The sequence below is a fragment of the Aotus nancymaae genome, unplaced genomic scaffold (genome assembly GCF_030222135.1).
Source record: "Aotus nancymaae isolate 86718 unplaced genomic scaffold, 86718_ANA_hifiasm-v0.15.2.pri h1tg000103l, whole genome shotgun sequence".
NCBI lineage: Eukaryota > Metazoa > Chordata > Mammalia > Primates > Aotidae > Aotus > Aotus nancymaae.
Window position 1 is genome coordinate 5,382,180 of NW_026988518.1, and position 15,465 is coordinate 5,397,644.

Consider the following 15,465-nt stretch of genomic DNA (forward strand, 5'->3'; position numbering starts at 1 on the left):
TTCTGGGGCTGCCTGACTTCTTCACAACACAGTGGTTGGGTTCCAGGGGGTCTAAGATTCTAAGGGTAAGTGACCCCAGAAAGATACATGGCCAGGTAGAAGCTATATCAACTTTTACAACCTAGCCTTGAAAATCTTCGTCAGTTCAGCCACATTCTATTCATCAAGGCAGTTATAAAGTTCTGCCAAAATTCGAGGAGAGGGAAATAGACTCCATCTCTTGATGGGCAGGGCAGGGCTGTTAGCTTTGGTGGCTTCTGGACCTGCTAAGATACTATCATGGTTCCCTCACACAATAGGTACTTAATAAGTGAGGGTTAAAAAAAAAATAGCAACAAAGAGATACTATGTAAATAAAATGCCCTTAGAAGGGCAGCTGTAAGCTTCAGGAAATAGTCAGTTCTTGTTATTCCTGGTAGTTACCTTTTAGAAAGTTGCTGTGAATGTTGAATTAGTGGATACTGAACCAGTTGCTCCTAGGGGGAATAAAGGGTTAGATTCCCTCCAGCCTCTGGTCACATTTTTGTCAATTGATCAGTACATGACCTTGTTTATGTTTCTTTTTAAAGACACCTTATTTATTACATAGTGTTGACTGAGTAACATTGAACTCAGCCAACAGCGCTAACTGGTGCCTGAATGAAGCTTACCTAACATATTTTCTCCATAAGGCACGTCTCAGCCTTCCTGTGCTCAGGAACATTAGATAGCACTATAGTACTAAACTTGAGGACTATTTTATTTTATGTTATTTTTTATTTTAAAATATTTAATGGACAAATAAAGATAGAATATATTCAAAGTGTGTAATATAATGATTTGGCGTATGTATATGTAAGGCCGGCTGCCTCGCTGAAGAGCCAAATGGACACACTTATCTCTCTGTGCTGGCTCCCCACACCTGCTCCTATCAGGTTTCTCCATGCAGGCTCCACACGCCCACTCCTGCATTCCTCACTCAACCCTTTCAAAATTTAAAAAGCCCGCGGAAGATTTGTCCAATGGCAGTTTAACATTAACCTCCCCAGCCAGTCAGCCTACCAATGAAACTGTCTGCTCTGTTTCCCTAACAATCAATCAAATCTCCTTACCAACGAAATTGTCTGCTCTTTGTTTCCCAATGACCAATCAACTACCTCCACTTCTTATAAAACCCCACGCCCTGAGAAGCCCATTGCGACTCCTCTGGCCCCTTCCTGGACCACAGAACCTCGCCCGGGAGCTGAATAAATTGGATTCTCATTTTTTCTCACTGGCCTCAGTTTCCTCATTTTATACCTTACAGTATACATTATGCAAATTACCAAAACAAAATTAATTAACACATCCCTCATTACTCATGCTGCACATTGAATCCACAGAACTTACGTGTTCATCTTATAACTGAAAATCTGCCCAACGTCTTCTCATCTGCCCTGCTTCCTGTGCCCCATCCCTGGAAATTACCATTCTATTCCCTGTTGCTGCTATGAATTAAGCCTTTTTTTTTTTTTTTGGAGACCCTTTTAATCAGCAAAATCACCAAGAAAAAGCACAGAAATATGAAAAAGTTTTCACTAAGCAGACTGTGAAAAGGATCCCAGTTTACAATACGACAGCTGAAACCAGAAGTCAGAGAACTGTCTTGTTTGAGATCACCTAGGAGGAGTGCGTTGGGTGACTCAGATTTCTGCTGCTCAGTGTGTGTCTGCTAATGACCTTGAAAGGACCACAAGTATTGATTTTGAGACTGCAGATACATTTTAGCGAGTAGGAAAGTTTGCAATATGTAAACAATATGTGAATAATGAGTCTCTACTGTATCTAATTTGCCTTAAACTGAACGCAAGGAGCCAAAGAACAGGGATTTTAGAGCTTTTTCTCTGCATGTCCATGTGCAAGAGGCCATCACTTTGATATATTTTAACTTTATTTTTATTTTATTTTTCGAGACAGAGTCTCGCTCTGTCACCTAGGCTGGAGTGCAATGGCATGATGACTTGACTTACTGCAACCTCTGCCTCCCGGGTTCAAGCAATCCTTGTGCCTCAGCCTCCTGAGTAGCTGGGATACGGGTGGCTGTGCATGCCTGGCTATGTTTTGTATTTTTAGTAGAGAAGGGGTTTTGCCTTGTTGCCCAGGCTGGTCTTGAACTCCTGAGCTCAAGTGATCTGCTAGCTCCGGTCTCCCGAAGTTCTGGGATTACTTTGAGCCACTGCACACAGCTGGGTATATTTTAACTTTAAATACGTCATCAATGCTTTGGAGCTAAATCTTTACACAAGTGAACTCTGAAGTTGTGATTGGTTTTGATCTTAATAGTTTGAAATGATATGTTATCACTTTGCAAACTGCTTCACATTTCTGAGGCTGTCCCCTTTGGTCAGCATCTTCTTCCTCTATTCCTATAAATTAGATTCTCTGAGCAGGTTTTTCTCCTTTGTTTTGTTTGTGGAGATTGAAACAAAGTAGCCCTGAGACGCCTGGCAAGGTGATCACTTCTCTCCACAGAGAGGCTATGAGCTTCCTGTGAAAGAAAACAGACCGGGCTTGGTTTTGTTTTGAAGGAGGAAAATATTGACCTTTTGGTTTTAATAAGCAATTTCCTAAATAATTAAATTTAAGAAAAAATTTTTAAAAATAAAATAAAAGGAACAGAAATGTGAACCCCAGGGTCCTTTAAAAATGCCTTTACAATTTTATTGGAACATATTTTTATTGTTGTTTATTACTCATCTTTTCAGGCAGCCTCATATTATTTTGTCTCTAGTTTCTAAAGGAGTCACTTAGTTCATTGAAGTGAACCCAGCTGCCCCCTCAAATGCCATTGCCCTGCTTGGAACTGGGGAATCCCTCTAGGGGAGGATTGTGAGATTCGCAGACTCAAGGAACCCTCTGGGGAATGGCTCTGTCCCGCCTATTGGACGCTGCTAAGTGAGTCCAAGAAAAACAGAAGGCTGCTGGGAGACAGAGCAGGGTCACTCTTACCATAGGCTGATCAGCTTTCCTCTGCCTGTTCTCCTTCTGTAAACTGTGGAGTCATCCTGCCAAGGCGATGTCCTGGCTTGCGCAGATGCAAGAAGCAAGGCAAAAAGCCTTGTTTGTTTTGCCTGGAAGTTAACCTTGAACTCTCACTTAATGTCATGTGGAAGCAACACTCTCTAAAGACAGCAACCCCACTTTTCTAGGGACCAGACTGCATTAACCTCAGCCTCCCTAGCCACAGAGGATTTCAGAAAAGGTCTTTGAGGAGAAGACTGGTGACAAAGCCCACTCGTTTTTGTCAGGCCAGGAGACCCAGGCAAATTAAAGAGGGGGTCTCAGGGGCCTGTGGAGCCTGCTTGGGATACTAGTTTTGAAGGAGCACTAAACACACTGGAATAAACTAGAAATGCGATGTCAGTTAACTCAGGTTTCTGCCTAGAGCTGTTCCTGTGCAAGTAAGCAGTTCCTGACTGCAAACTTTCCTGGTGTCAGTGTTCTCATGGAAGCATTCCTATTTGTGACAATTCCAAGCAAATAGTGGGGCACAACTGCAGGCAGAGCCTCAGCCCCGAGACCTGCATCCACACCGGAAACTAGAGTCACTCTGTGGTCTGGTGACAGGTGACACCGAGTAACCCACGGTGCCATGCTGCTCCCTGGGAAGGAGGGGTTTCCTTTCCCTTTTATTATCTACATAATAAGCTCTTTAACATGCCTCAATAAACATAGTGTGGCTTAGAAAATTCCCCATCATAAGTGTATGCAGCTATTCTCTTGTTTTGAATACGAAGAAAAAAACATGATTTTACTCATAGAAGTTTCTCACCCCCCGCTAGTGTTGAACGATTATGCTCTAAAGAAGAGCTGCATTATTAAGTGTCTTAGGGAGCCCCTGTGTCTCTGTCTGGCCTTGCAGAGAGAGGCCTGGACTTAACCAGTTTGACTTGCTTGGGAAAGGGGCTTCTTCCTCATCCTCAATAGATAGGGATGGACCATTGCAGAGGAACACAGGGCCTGTAAAAGCCAAGAGTTCCAGCGGAGTGCTTTCTAGCGTTCAAGCAAGGGTGATCAGCTGTCTCAGCTTTTCCTGGGGTTTCATGCTGCTCAGGCTGGAAAATCCTGGGACCAGCTGGTCCTTGTATCTCAGACTAATTGTATGGGGGTAGGCAGCAGAGTGGAGGGCTTACCTGTGTGGGCTTGCAGGCCCAGTGGCCTGGGTTAGGGCCTGTCTCCATTATTTAATTTGCAACCTTGGGCAAGTTACTTCGCCTCCCTGCATTTCAGTTTTCTCATCTGGAAACTGGTGGGAGAAATAACACCCACCTTTTAGGGATATTGTGAAGCAAAAATGAAATAATATATGTAGAGTAACTCTTGGTGTGCTGGGCACATAGAAAGTGCTCATAAATGTTGGCTACTCTTATTGTGGTAATTTTTATTTGAGGGCACAGTGATTTTTACCTCTCCAGTAGTGGGATGAGCAATCCTGTACGAAAACCAGCAATTAATACATCTGATGTCAGCCTGGATCTATCAGAAGAGGTCTTAAGAAGGAAGAGAATTGTGGGATTGTATTCCTTTTGGAATCTGTTTTATCAAAATAGATTTTACTTTTACTTTTAAAAATGTGGGTGCCTATATGGGCAAGTTTCGATGATCTGGAAAGTCTAGGCAGACAGAATTCTTGGAAAAGGGAGGCAGAGCTTTGTGTGCATGCTTAGGGATCTGCAGGCTTTGCGAGTGCCCTCGCCGGGGCGCCAGACAGCGGAGGGGCCTGTGGTTTATCAGCCCCTCCTAGAGGCCCAGCATCAGGCTGCAGGCGGTTGGTTGGTGTGTGCTGTAGAAAATCTCCCCAGTTCCAGCACTGGGGCCCCACGCACATGTGTTTTAGATCAGTGGTAATGGAGTCTGCTTTTGAAGTTCTGATTTCCTGTTGTTTGGCCTGCAAAATTTTGCTGAGTCATTTGACCTCGTGCATCTTCTGAAACAGTAGTCACATGACCAGAGGAAACTGTGTGGACCCACAGCTTGCCTGCAGATATGTATGGTTTTTCAAACTTGATTCAGTCAGTATTTCTAGATCACACACTGCCTGCCATGCATTTCATTAGGGACCTGGAGCTTACTGGGAGGTATAGGGTCCAGCTTTGTCCACCAAGAGCTCGCTTTCTAGTGAAGAAGACAAGCCCGTATCTAAGGACTGTATGTTCGACCTTAAAAAATTCGATTAACTCTTAAAAGAAATATACACTGTGTGACCAAGGAAGCACAGAGTAATTGGTTCTGAGAGGGGGGAATCACAAAGGAAGAAACACAGAGCCAGGCTTTGGACGAGAAGTAGAATAATGAAAGTCAGCAGAGGGCAAATGGAAGCAGAGCACCGTGTGCAGGTTCACTGTGTCCTGTCTGTCAATCAGCACGCTTTACTGGACCACAGGAAGCACAAAGGGAGTGTAGGGGGAGATTAATTGGACCAGCTGATGCAGAATGTGGGGTGAATGCAAGACTATAGAGCTCAGACTTTGTTGTATATGCAAGAGGGAAGGGTTTTGAGCAAGGGAATGTTAATAATCGTGACTAGGTATTAGAAAAATGAACTGGTGAAGGAGGGCATCTTTGTCAGCAGTGCTATGTAGGACGCAGGAAGATAGGAGAGAGCAGAGGTGTTAGTTACAAAACACAGGCAAGAGTTCACGAGTGCTTCAAGTTTGGAAGTGACAGAGAGGATGGAAGAGAGGGAAGAGAAGTGACTTTGGGAGGAGGAAAGAAGGTTTATCAACATCCTGTTTTAATGTGGGAATCAAGCGGGATGCAGGCAGCAGGGAATGAAAGAGCAACCTAGATCCCAGTCTGGGTCAAGCCAAAGAGACGATGAAGGGCGAAGGCCAAGAAATGGGGTTATTTAGCCTAGGACAAAAAGGGTTAAACAGCACCTTAATGGTAGCGCGTGTGTATGTGAGAGACCGATAACAACTGCTTTCTGATTTTCTCAGAAAAACCTGGAGTTAAGGTCTGCAGAATTCAGATGAAATATAAGAAAAAAATTTCAAAATGGGGAAATTTTGAGGCATTTTATCTTCAGGATAGGTTTTGTGTCCAAGTATAAATCTTGGCCTCAGTGTCTCAAGATAGGAAGAGTTGCTTCTTCCCTCCCTCTCACTGGAAACCCAGCTCAGCTCATCCTCCGTCTGTGGCTTCCTCTCCGACAAGAAAACACAGCATTGCCGTTACTTTAAGGAAAAACAGAAGCAGTTGATGTGGCTTCGCCATTGGAAATGGCTGTACTAAATTCACAAAGGAATTCTGAATACTTAAAATAAGCATAATATAAAATAAGGATGCTGAAAATAGCAGGTATAAGTTGCCTTGTGGTCATGTAACTATTAAAATGAAACCTCTTGACGAGGCTCATAATGGAATGCCACTTCAGAACAGCTTTGGCAGAAAGGAAAGGATGGCTGGAGGGCATTAGGGGAATCTCAAGCCACCCAAGACAGAGGGTGACTGAGCTCCCGTTAGTTTCCTGCTCTGCTTCTCCGAGTCGGCTGCCTTCTTTCCCTGCATGCTGAGATTCACCAGGTCAGCCGCCCGACAATGCCTGAATGGCCTGTGTGCAGGGCAAGGGGCCAAGAGACAGCCAGATCATTGCTGTACCCCAATTCCAAATTCCCGGGGAAGAGACTTTGGCCCAGCTCAGAGAACAAGATCACACAGCTCAAGCATAGGTGCTGAAAGGTTCCTGCTGCTGCGGAAGGGCGGACAGTTAGAGGAGAATGTTATGGGCTGGGCAGTCACTTCGTAAAGGCACTTACTGCACCCTCTTAATAAAATGACAGACTTTGTCCACAAAGAACTTGCTTTCTAGTGAACAGGACGGGCCCATATCTAAGGACTACATGTCCTACCTTAAAAAATTTAAGTAACTCTTAGCCAGGCATGGTGGCTCACACCTGTAATCCCAGCACTTTGGGAGGCTGAGATGGACGGATCACCTGAGGCCAAGAGTTCGAGACTGGCCTGGCCAACATGGTGAAACTACTAAAAATATAAAAATCAGCCGGTCGTGGTGGTGGGTGCCTGTAGTCCCAGCTACTCGGGAGGCTGAGACAGGAGACTCACTTGAACCTGGGAGGCAGAGGTTGCAATGAGCCGAGATCGCAACACTGTACTCCAGCCTGGGCAACAAAGAGTGAAACTCCATCTCGAAAAAAAAATTGATTAACTCTTAAAAGAAGAGTCCTCGAAGCCTAGCAAGCCAGCATCATGTCGTGCGAGTCGTCTGTGGTTCTGGGGTACTGGGATATTCGCGGGCTGGCACACGCCATCCGCCTGCTGCTGGAGTTCACGGATACCTCCTACGAGGAGAAACGTTACATGTGCGGGGAAGCTCCTGACTGTGATCGAAGCCAATGGCTGGATGTGAAATTCAAGCTAGACTTGGACTTTCCTAATCTGTCCTGCCTCCTGGATGGGAAGAACAAGATCACCCAGAGCAATGCCATCTTGCGCTACATCGCTCACAAGCACAACACGTGTGGTGAGACTGAAGAAGAAAAGATTCGAGTGGACATCGTAGAGAACCAAGTAATGGATTGCTGCATACAACTGATAAAGCTCTGTTACAGCTCTGACTACGAAAAACTGAAGCCTCAGTACTTGGAACAGCTACCTGGACAACTGAAACAATTCTCCATGTTTTCGGGGAAATTCTCATGGTTTGCAGGGGAAAAGCTCACCTATGTGGACTTTCTCACCTATGACATCTTGGATCAGAACCGTATATTTGAGCCCAAGTGCCTGGATAAGTTCCCAAACCTGAAGGCTTTCATGTGCCGTTTTGAGGCTTTGGAGAAAATCGCTGCCTACATACAGTCTGATAACTTCTTCAAGATGGCCCAATGGGGCAACAAGGCTATATGCTGAGCAGGAGGCAGACTTGCAGAGCTGCTTTTGTTTCATCCTGTCCCTAAGGGGTCAGCACTTTTTCTTTGCTCTTTTCAATAAATAGCATTTAGGTTAAAAAAAAAAAAAAAAGAAAAAGAAATATATACTATGTATAAAGAAATATACACTATGTATAAGCACAGAGTGATTCATTCTGAGAGAGGAGAATCACAAAGGAAGGAACATAGAACTAGGCTTTGGACGAGAAGTAGAATAATGAAAGTCAGCTGAGGACAAATGGAAGCAGTCACCGTGTGTAGGTTCACTGTGTTCTGTCTGTCAATCAGCATGCTTGATTGGACCAAAGCTCTCATCTGTTTTGAGTATATGGCAGAATATTTGAAATGTAGAGCATAAAGAACTTCTAGCACAAAAGCATTTATAAAAGTCACCATTCTTATGGGGTGCAGTGGCTCACTCCTGTAATCCCAGCACTTTGGGAGGCTGAGGCAGGCGGATCATGAAGTCAAGAGATTGAGACCAATCTGGCTAACACTGTGAAACCCTGTCTCTACTAAAAATACAAAAATTAGCTGGGCGTGGTGGCATGCACCTGTAGTCCCAGCTAGTCAGGAGGCTGAGGCAGGAGAATAGCTTGAACCCGGGAGGTGGAGGTTGCAGTGAGCCAAGATTGCGCCATTGCACTCCAGCCTGGGCGACAGAGTGAGACTTGGTCTCAAAAAAAAAAAAAAAAAGTCACCATCTTGAACGTTAGAATCATATCATACAATTAACTTATCTATTGAGGTAAACGTTGGCCAGCCTTTGGCATTCCTGAAACTCAGGAAGACTCAGGCAGTCATCACTGTTCTGAGAACACACAGGAATCGCCACTTCTGTGGTTCTTCAAGCATCAAGCCGCGACAACTGTTTTGATTATGTCGTTATACTTCCCTTCTCAGGGATTATGTGCATTTGAATTGCAGATCATAGAACTTTCTGGTAAGAACTTTAAGGTCCATACTGTCACATCTCTGTACTCCATCATACCCCATTCCCTCTGATCCTTTTTACTTATCTCCTGATAGCCAACCTCAGTGGTTTCAAATCCAGGTTGCACATTGATTCTTGGATCTCACCCCTAAATATTTTGATTCTAAGCACTGAGAGTCTGTATATAATTTTAAAATCTTTACTGAAGTATAATTGACAAATGACAAGCTATATATAGTTAACATGCACAATTTGATGACTTTTAACATACGTATATGCCTGTGTGACACTACCACCAAAGTCAAGATAAAGAACATATTCACCCCCTCAAATTTTTCTGACGTCACTTTGTAATCCTACCTTCCTGCCCTTTCCCTCCCTCACCTCCATCCTCAGACAACCACAGATCTGCTTTAAGTTATGGTAGATCAGTTGCATTTTCCAGAATTTTATACTCATTCTAGATCATTTTATTTAGCTTCTATCACTGAATATATGATTTTAAGATTCATCTGTGTTGTTGCTGTTGTCAACAGTTCATTCATTTCTATTTCTGAGTAGCATTCATCACATGGACACATCACAACATGTTTATGCATTCACCTGTTGGTGGACATTTGGATTATTTCTGAGTTTTGGCTATTACAAATAAAGCTGTTATGTATGTTTGTGTACAAGTCTTTTATGGATGTATGCTTTCATTTGTCTTGGGTAAATGCCTTGGAAGGAAATAACTGGACAATATGTTAGAAATATGTTTAACTTTATGAGAAACTTCCACACTGTTTTCCAATGTGGTTACACCATTTTATATTCCCACTAGGAACGTATGAGAGTTCCAGTTCCTCTACCTCACTGCCAACGCCTTTGTTGAAAATCATTTGACTATTGCTGGGTTTTTTATTTTATTCCTTTAATCTATTTGTTTAACTTTATGCAAATGTCTTGATTACTGGAGTCTTGTAATAAATCTGGAAGTCAGACAGTGTACTACATCCTCCAGCCTTGATTTTCCTTTTCAGAGTTGAGTTTTGTTTTAGTTTGTGGAGGTCCTTCACATTTCCAAATGAATTTTATAATCAGTCTGTCAATTTCTAAAAAGTGCCCACTGGAATTTGAACTGGAATTGCATTGAATCTATAGATTTATTTGGGGACTATTGACATCTTAACACTATCGAGTCTTCTAATCTACAAACATGGTTTATCTCTCTATTTAGGTCTTTCTAAATTTTTCTAAGCAATGTTTTGTAGTTTTCAGTGTACAAATCTTACCTAGCTTTTGTCAGATCTATCTCAGAGTGTTTACATTTTTGAAGTTATTGTTAAACATTGAATTGTTTTCAAATTGTAATATCAATTTGCTTATTGTGCATAAATACAATAACTTTTTTGAAAGAAAACTTTTCTTTCTGAGACAATTGTAGATTCACATGTAGTTGAAAGAAATAATACAGAGAGATCCAGTTTCCCCAATGGCAACATCTTGCAAAACTACAATACAATATTGAAACTAGGATATTGCCATTAATACAGTTAAGACATGGAACTGTTCCATCACCACAAGGGGTCTTTTCTGTTGCTCTTTTATAAGCTACACCCACCTCCTCTCAACCTGTTCCTGATCCCTGACAACCAGTAATCTGTTCTTCATTTCTATAATTTTGTCATTTCAAGGATGTCACATAAATGGAAGCACCCATATTCAACCTTTTATGATTGGCTTTTCCTAATAAGTCACTGGAGATTTATATGAGTTGAGTGTATCAATAGTTTATTCTTCTTATTGTTAAGTAATGGTCTATGGTACCGATATGTGATAGTTTTCTTAGCCATTCAACCTTTGAAGGACATTTCACTTGCTTCCAATTTTTGGTATTATAAATGAAGCTGATATGAACATTTGTGTACTGCTTTTATGTGAAATTAAGTTTTTATTTCTCTGGGATATATGCCCAGGAGTGCAATTGCTGGGTCATATGACAGTTGCATGTTTAATTTAATAAGAAACTTCCATACTGTTTCTCAGAGTGGATGTACCATTTTACAGTTTGACATTCCCACCAGCAATATGATCTGGTTTCTCCATATTCTTGCCAGTGTTTGGTGTTGTCACTATTTTTTTCTATTTTAGCAATTCTGATAGGTATGTAGTGATGTTGTCATTATTTTAATTTACATTTCCCTAATGGCTAACGATGTTGAATATCTTTTAGATCTGTTTGTTTTCCATCAGGATATTCTCTTAAGTAAATGCCCATTCACATCTTTTGACCATATTCTTTTCTTTTTTTTTTTTTAAGTTTTTTAATACACTTAACAAAAATACAAGAGCACAAATCCACATTTATTTATTGACTTTTCATTAGTTTAAATCCTTGAGGGGCACAGCTTCACTTGGATTCTGTGTCCAATAGCCTTAGCAAGAAGGTTGTTTCGGAATTTGGCATGAACCATGCCACTGTTTCCGTGGGCCCAAGTTATCTTGGTTTGCTGCCAGCAGTCACTGTGTTGTTCTTTGCTTTGTATACATAAGTGCATCTTTTGCCCAAATAGAATTCTGTTTCAAATCTCAGGCATAAACACCTTCAATTTTAAGAAGAGCCGTGTGCTCCCTTTGGTTCCGGAGACCCCGCTTATAGCCCGCAAAAATAGCCTTGGACCACAGCCTTTCAGACATAGTTCCTTTTATAAATCCTGTTCCCAAAAGGCTCCAGTTATTTGCCCCCAAATTTCAGCAGCAGGTGCTTCACTTGCCTCCACAGGAGCTTGACCATTTTCAATTGTATTTGTTTTTACTGAGTTTTGAGAGTTACATATTCTAGATTCTAGTCCTAGTTCTTTGTTGGATATGTGGCTTGCAATTATTTTTGTCCGGTCTGTAGCTTGTCTTTTCGTCTTCTTAACTAGGTCTTTCCCAGAGCAAAAGTTTTTATACACACACATGCACACACACACACACACACATATATAATGTATATTTTTAATATATATATTAGTATCAGGTAAAGTGATGCTTCCTACTTTACTATTCTTTTTTAAGATGGCTTAAGCTATTCTAGAGCCCATACCTTTTCTCATAAATTTTAGAATAAGTTTGCTATATTTACAAAAAATCCAACTGGGATTTGATAGAAATTGCATTAAACCTATAGATCAGTTTGGGGAGAACTGAAATCTTTAACTAGGTTGAGTCTTCCAATCCATGAACATGGTATGTCACTCCATTTATTTAGATTTTATTTGATTTCTTTCTTGAGAAGTTTAAGATTTCTACCATAAAGATAGTATACATCATTTTGTTGAGTGTATGTCTAAGTATCTCATTTTTAAAAATAATGATTATAAATGGTATTGTATTTTTAAATTTTGGTGTTCATGTATTCATTTTTATAGAAATGTAATTGATTTTTGTGTGTTTCTCTTGTATCCTGCAGCTTTGCTGAACTCACTCATTAGTTTTAGTTTTATTTTGTAGTTCTCCTTGGGATTTTCTATGTAGTTCATCATGTTATCTGCAAAGAAAGACCATTTTATACCTTCCTTTCCAATCTGTATGCTTTTAATTTTCTCACCTGCCTTATTACTATGATTAAAATTTCCAGTACTGTTATGTAAGAGTGGTAAGAGTAAATATCTTTTCTGTTCTCAGTCTTGGAGAAAAAGCATTTCATTTTTCACTATTAAGTAGGATGTTAACTGTAGGATTTTCACAGATGCCCTTTATCAAGTTGAGGTATTTCCTGTCTATCCCTAGTTTCATGAGAGCTTTTATCAGGAATCAATGTTGGATTTTGTCACATACTTTTTTTTTTTTTTACATCATTTCAGTTGATTATACTGTTTTTCTTTTGGGGTCTGTTAATATGGAGAAGTATATTGTTTAATATTAAAATGTCAAACAATTCTGCATTTCTGGGATAAGCTCCATTTGCCCATAGTGGATGCTGCTGCTGCTTCTGTTTCTTCTTCTGCTTCTTCTTCTTCTTTTCTTTTATAACAGCTACCATTTATTAAGTGTTTACTATGTGGTGGACATTGTTCTAAATTATATATAAGTACTCTATTGTCTTCATTTCACAGAAAAAGAAATGGGCCTTACAGAGGATAAGTATCATCACCAAAAGATATGAACCGAGGCAACCTGCCATGAAAGTCCAAACTCACCAGTGCTAAACTGCTTCCCAGAGATACCACTATTTCAGATTAGTTGTCCAACATGATATTTTTGTAGGGGACTATTTTCAGCCATGCAGGATATCATTTTCTTTCCTCACATTCTCTTTCTGTTCTCAGAGGACAGAATATGCAGCATGAAGCAATAGCTGCAGTTTTAGAGTTTCTCATCTTGTCTCCTTCCCTTAACAAATTTTTTCTTATATATTCTTGGTTTTGAATTGTTAATATTTTGTTAAAATTTTTCATGTATGTGTTCATGAGGGTTATTAGTCCATAGTTTTCTTGTAAGGTTTGCTTCATTTGGGTATCAGAATAATTCTGGCCTTATTAGAATGAATTGGAAAGATTTTCCTCCTCTTCAATTTTATGGAAGATTTTGGGTAGAATTGATGATACTTCTTTCTTAAATGTTTGGTAAAATTCTCAGTGAATTTATATCTTCCCTGGAGTTTTCTTTGTAGAAAGGCTTTTAAGAAAAAAATTAATTCTTTTTTAGAGATAGTGGTTATTTATATATTTTCAAATGAGCTTTGATATTATGTCTTTTTTTTTTTTTTTTTTGAGATAGAGTCTTGCTCTGTCACCCAGGCTGGAGTGCTCACTGTACCCTCCACCTCCAGGGTTCCAGTGATTCTCCTGCCTCAGCCTCCTGGGTAGCTGGGATTACAGACGCCCACCATTTTTTTATTTTTAAATAAAAAATGCTGGCAAATTTTTTTTTAATTTTTAGGAGAGATGGGATTTCACCATGTTGGTCAGGCTGGTCTTGAACTCCTAAACTCAGGTGATCCACCTTCCTCAACCTCCCAAAGTGCTAGGATTATAGGTGTGAGCCACCGTACCTTGCCAATATTATGTCTTTCAAAATATTTTTCCATTTTATTTAAGTTGCTGGATTTATTGGCATAACATTGTTCATAATATTCCCTGTTTATTTTTTAAGATCTGTAATCTGTAGAATCTGTAACAATAGCATTCTCTTATTGTTGACAAAGGTAGTTTGTGTCTTTTCTTTTTTTAAAATCCTGATTAGAGAGACTCTAGTTGACAGTCTCTAGAAACAGAGATTAGAGCCTGACTAGAGGTGTTAAAATTTTATTGACCTCAATAAACCAGCTTTTTGTTTCATTGTTTTTTTCCTTCAATTATTTCCTTATTCCCCAGTGATTTTAAAAGTTATTAACTAAAATCTATACTATATTCAGATTTCCTTAGTTTTTACCTAATGACCTTTTTCCATTCCAGGATTGCCTCCAGGATATATTGCATTTAGTTGTCACACCTCCCTAGGCTTCTTTCTCTTGGTTGTGAATTTAGATTTTTCTTGTTTTTGATAACTATGACAATTTTGAGGAGTACTAGTCAGGTATTTTGTAGAATGTCTCATAATTGGGATTCGTCTAATCTTTTTCTTATGCTTAGACTGGGATTGTGGGATCTGAAGAGGAAGAGCAAAGGGGTAAAGCACCATTTTCATCACATCATATCAAGATTACATACTATCAATATAATTTATGACTGTTGTGAATCTTGATTACACGGCTGAAGTCATATTTGTTAAGTTTGGATCATAATAGACAATATCTTGAACACTGAAATTCTGAAATCCACATTCTGGGGAAGGTATTAGTGCATTTTCAGTTGTATGCAGGATAATTGCCTCATTTTAGTTGCATCATTTAAGGTGAAACTATTACCATATTATTCTCTTTATACACTTTTGGCAGAAAGTTCAGATGAGTGGATTGGCCACATGATGTGATATGGACAGAGTGAAAACTTCAGTTTAAAAATGTATCATTTCTCTGCATTGGCGTTTCTTCCAGCTGATTAAATCCCAGGAACTTTTAATGAATTAAAGCTGCATTTGCCTAAAGAAGCCAGCAGAGTTACTGACTGGCTCAAAAATAGTTATGTTCATGATAGGATAAGAAGATACTTATACAGCAGTGTTGCCATTCTATCATCAGTATTTGTGGTCTTTATATGAGTGCAAGCAGAATGAATTTCCACATACGCAAAACAACATAGAAACATTGTACACATGGGAACATTTAGTGGGAAATGCTCCTGTCAATACCGATTGAATCACAGAATTCCAAAGAGAGCAGTGCCATGTAGAAAATGAATGTGAACTTATTCTTTGAGGAGAGCCATGCCTAAAAGATAAAAAACAGCTATTCATCACAATGCAAGACTTCAAAAGAATCGTTAGTGATCGTGGGAGTTGGACAGTTCTTGTGGACTATGTACAATTGCCCACAGTCTACCCCTGTAATATACTTTTCATATGCTGAATTTTCTTTTTAGTTTTCTCTTACTTTTCTCCCCACTATTTTAAAGTGTCAGCATTATATTTTACAATTTGCTATGCTAAGTATTTCTCTTTGCATCATTTCTAATACTAGAGGCATGAACCGTGTAAAGACTTCTGGAGAGTTCTAAT

The 15,465-nt window shown here is 40.0% G+C and overlaps 1 protein-coding gene, 1 long non-coding RNA gene and 1 pseudogene across 4 annotated transcripts in view; 2 read left to right on the forward strand and 1 right to left on the reverse strand.

The window, feature by feature from the left end:
* LOC135272058 (uncharacterized) overlaps positions 1–15,465 on the forward strand; it is a 90,225-nt gene that overhangs the window by 57,300 nt on the left and 17,460 nt on the right. The gene's annotated exons all lie outside the window — the stretch shown is intronic.
* Positions 7,213–7,985, forward strand: LOC105721421 (glutathione S-transferase Mu 3-like). The gene has a single exon (XM_064370182.1). The coding sequence runs from the start codon at positions 7,228–7,230 to the stop codon at positions 7,885–7,887; it is 660 nt and encodes a 219-aa protein (XP_064226252.1). The 5' UTR covers positions 7,213–7,227; the 3' UTR covers positions 7,888–7,985.
* On the reverse strand, positions 10,223–12,406 carry LOC105721422 (large ribosomal subunit protein eL33-like; annotated as a pseudogene).

Coding starts and splice junctions, on each gene's coding strand:
- LOC105721421 (XM_064370182.1), top strand. CDS start 7,228: ATGTCGTGCGAGTCGTCTGTGGTTCTGGGGTACTGGGATATTCGCGGG.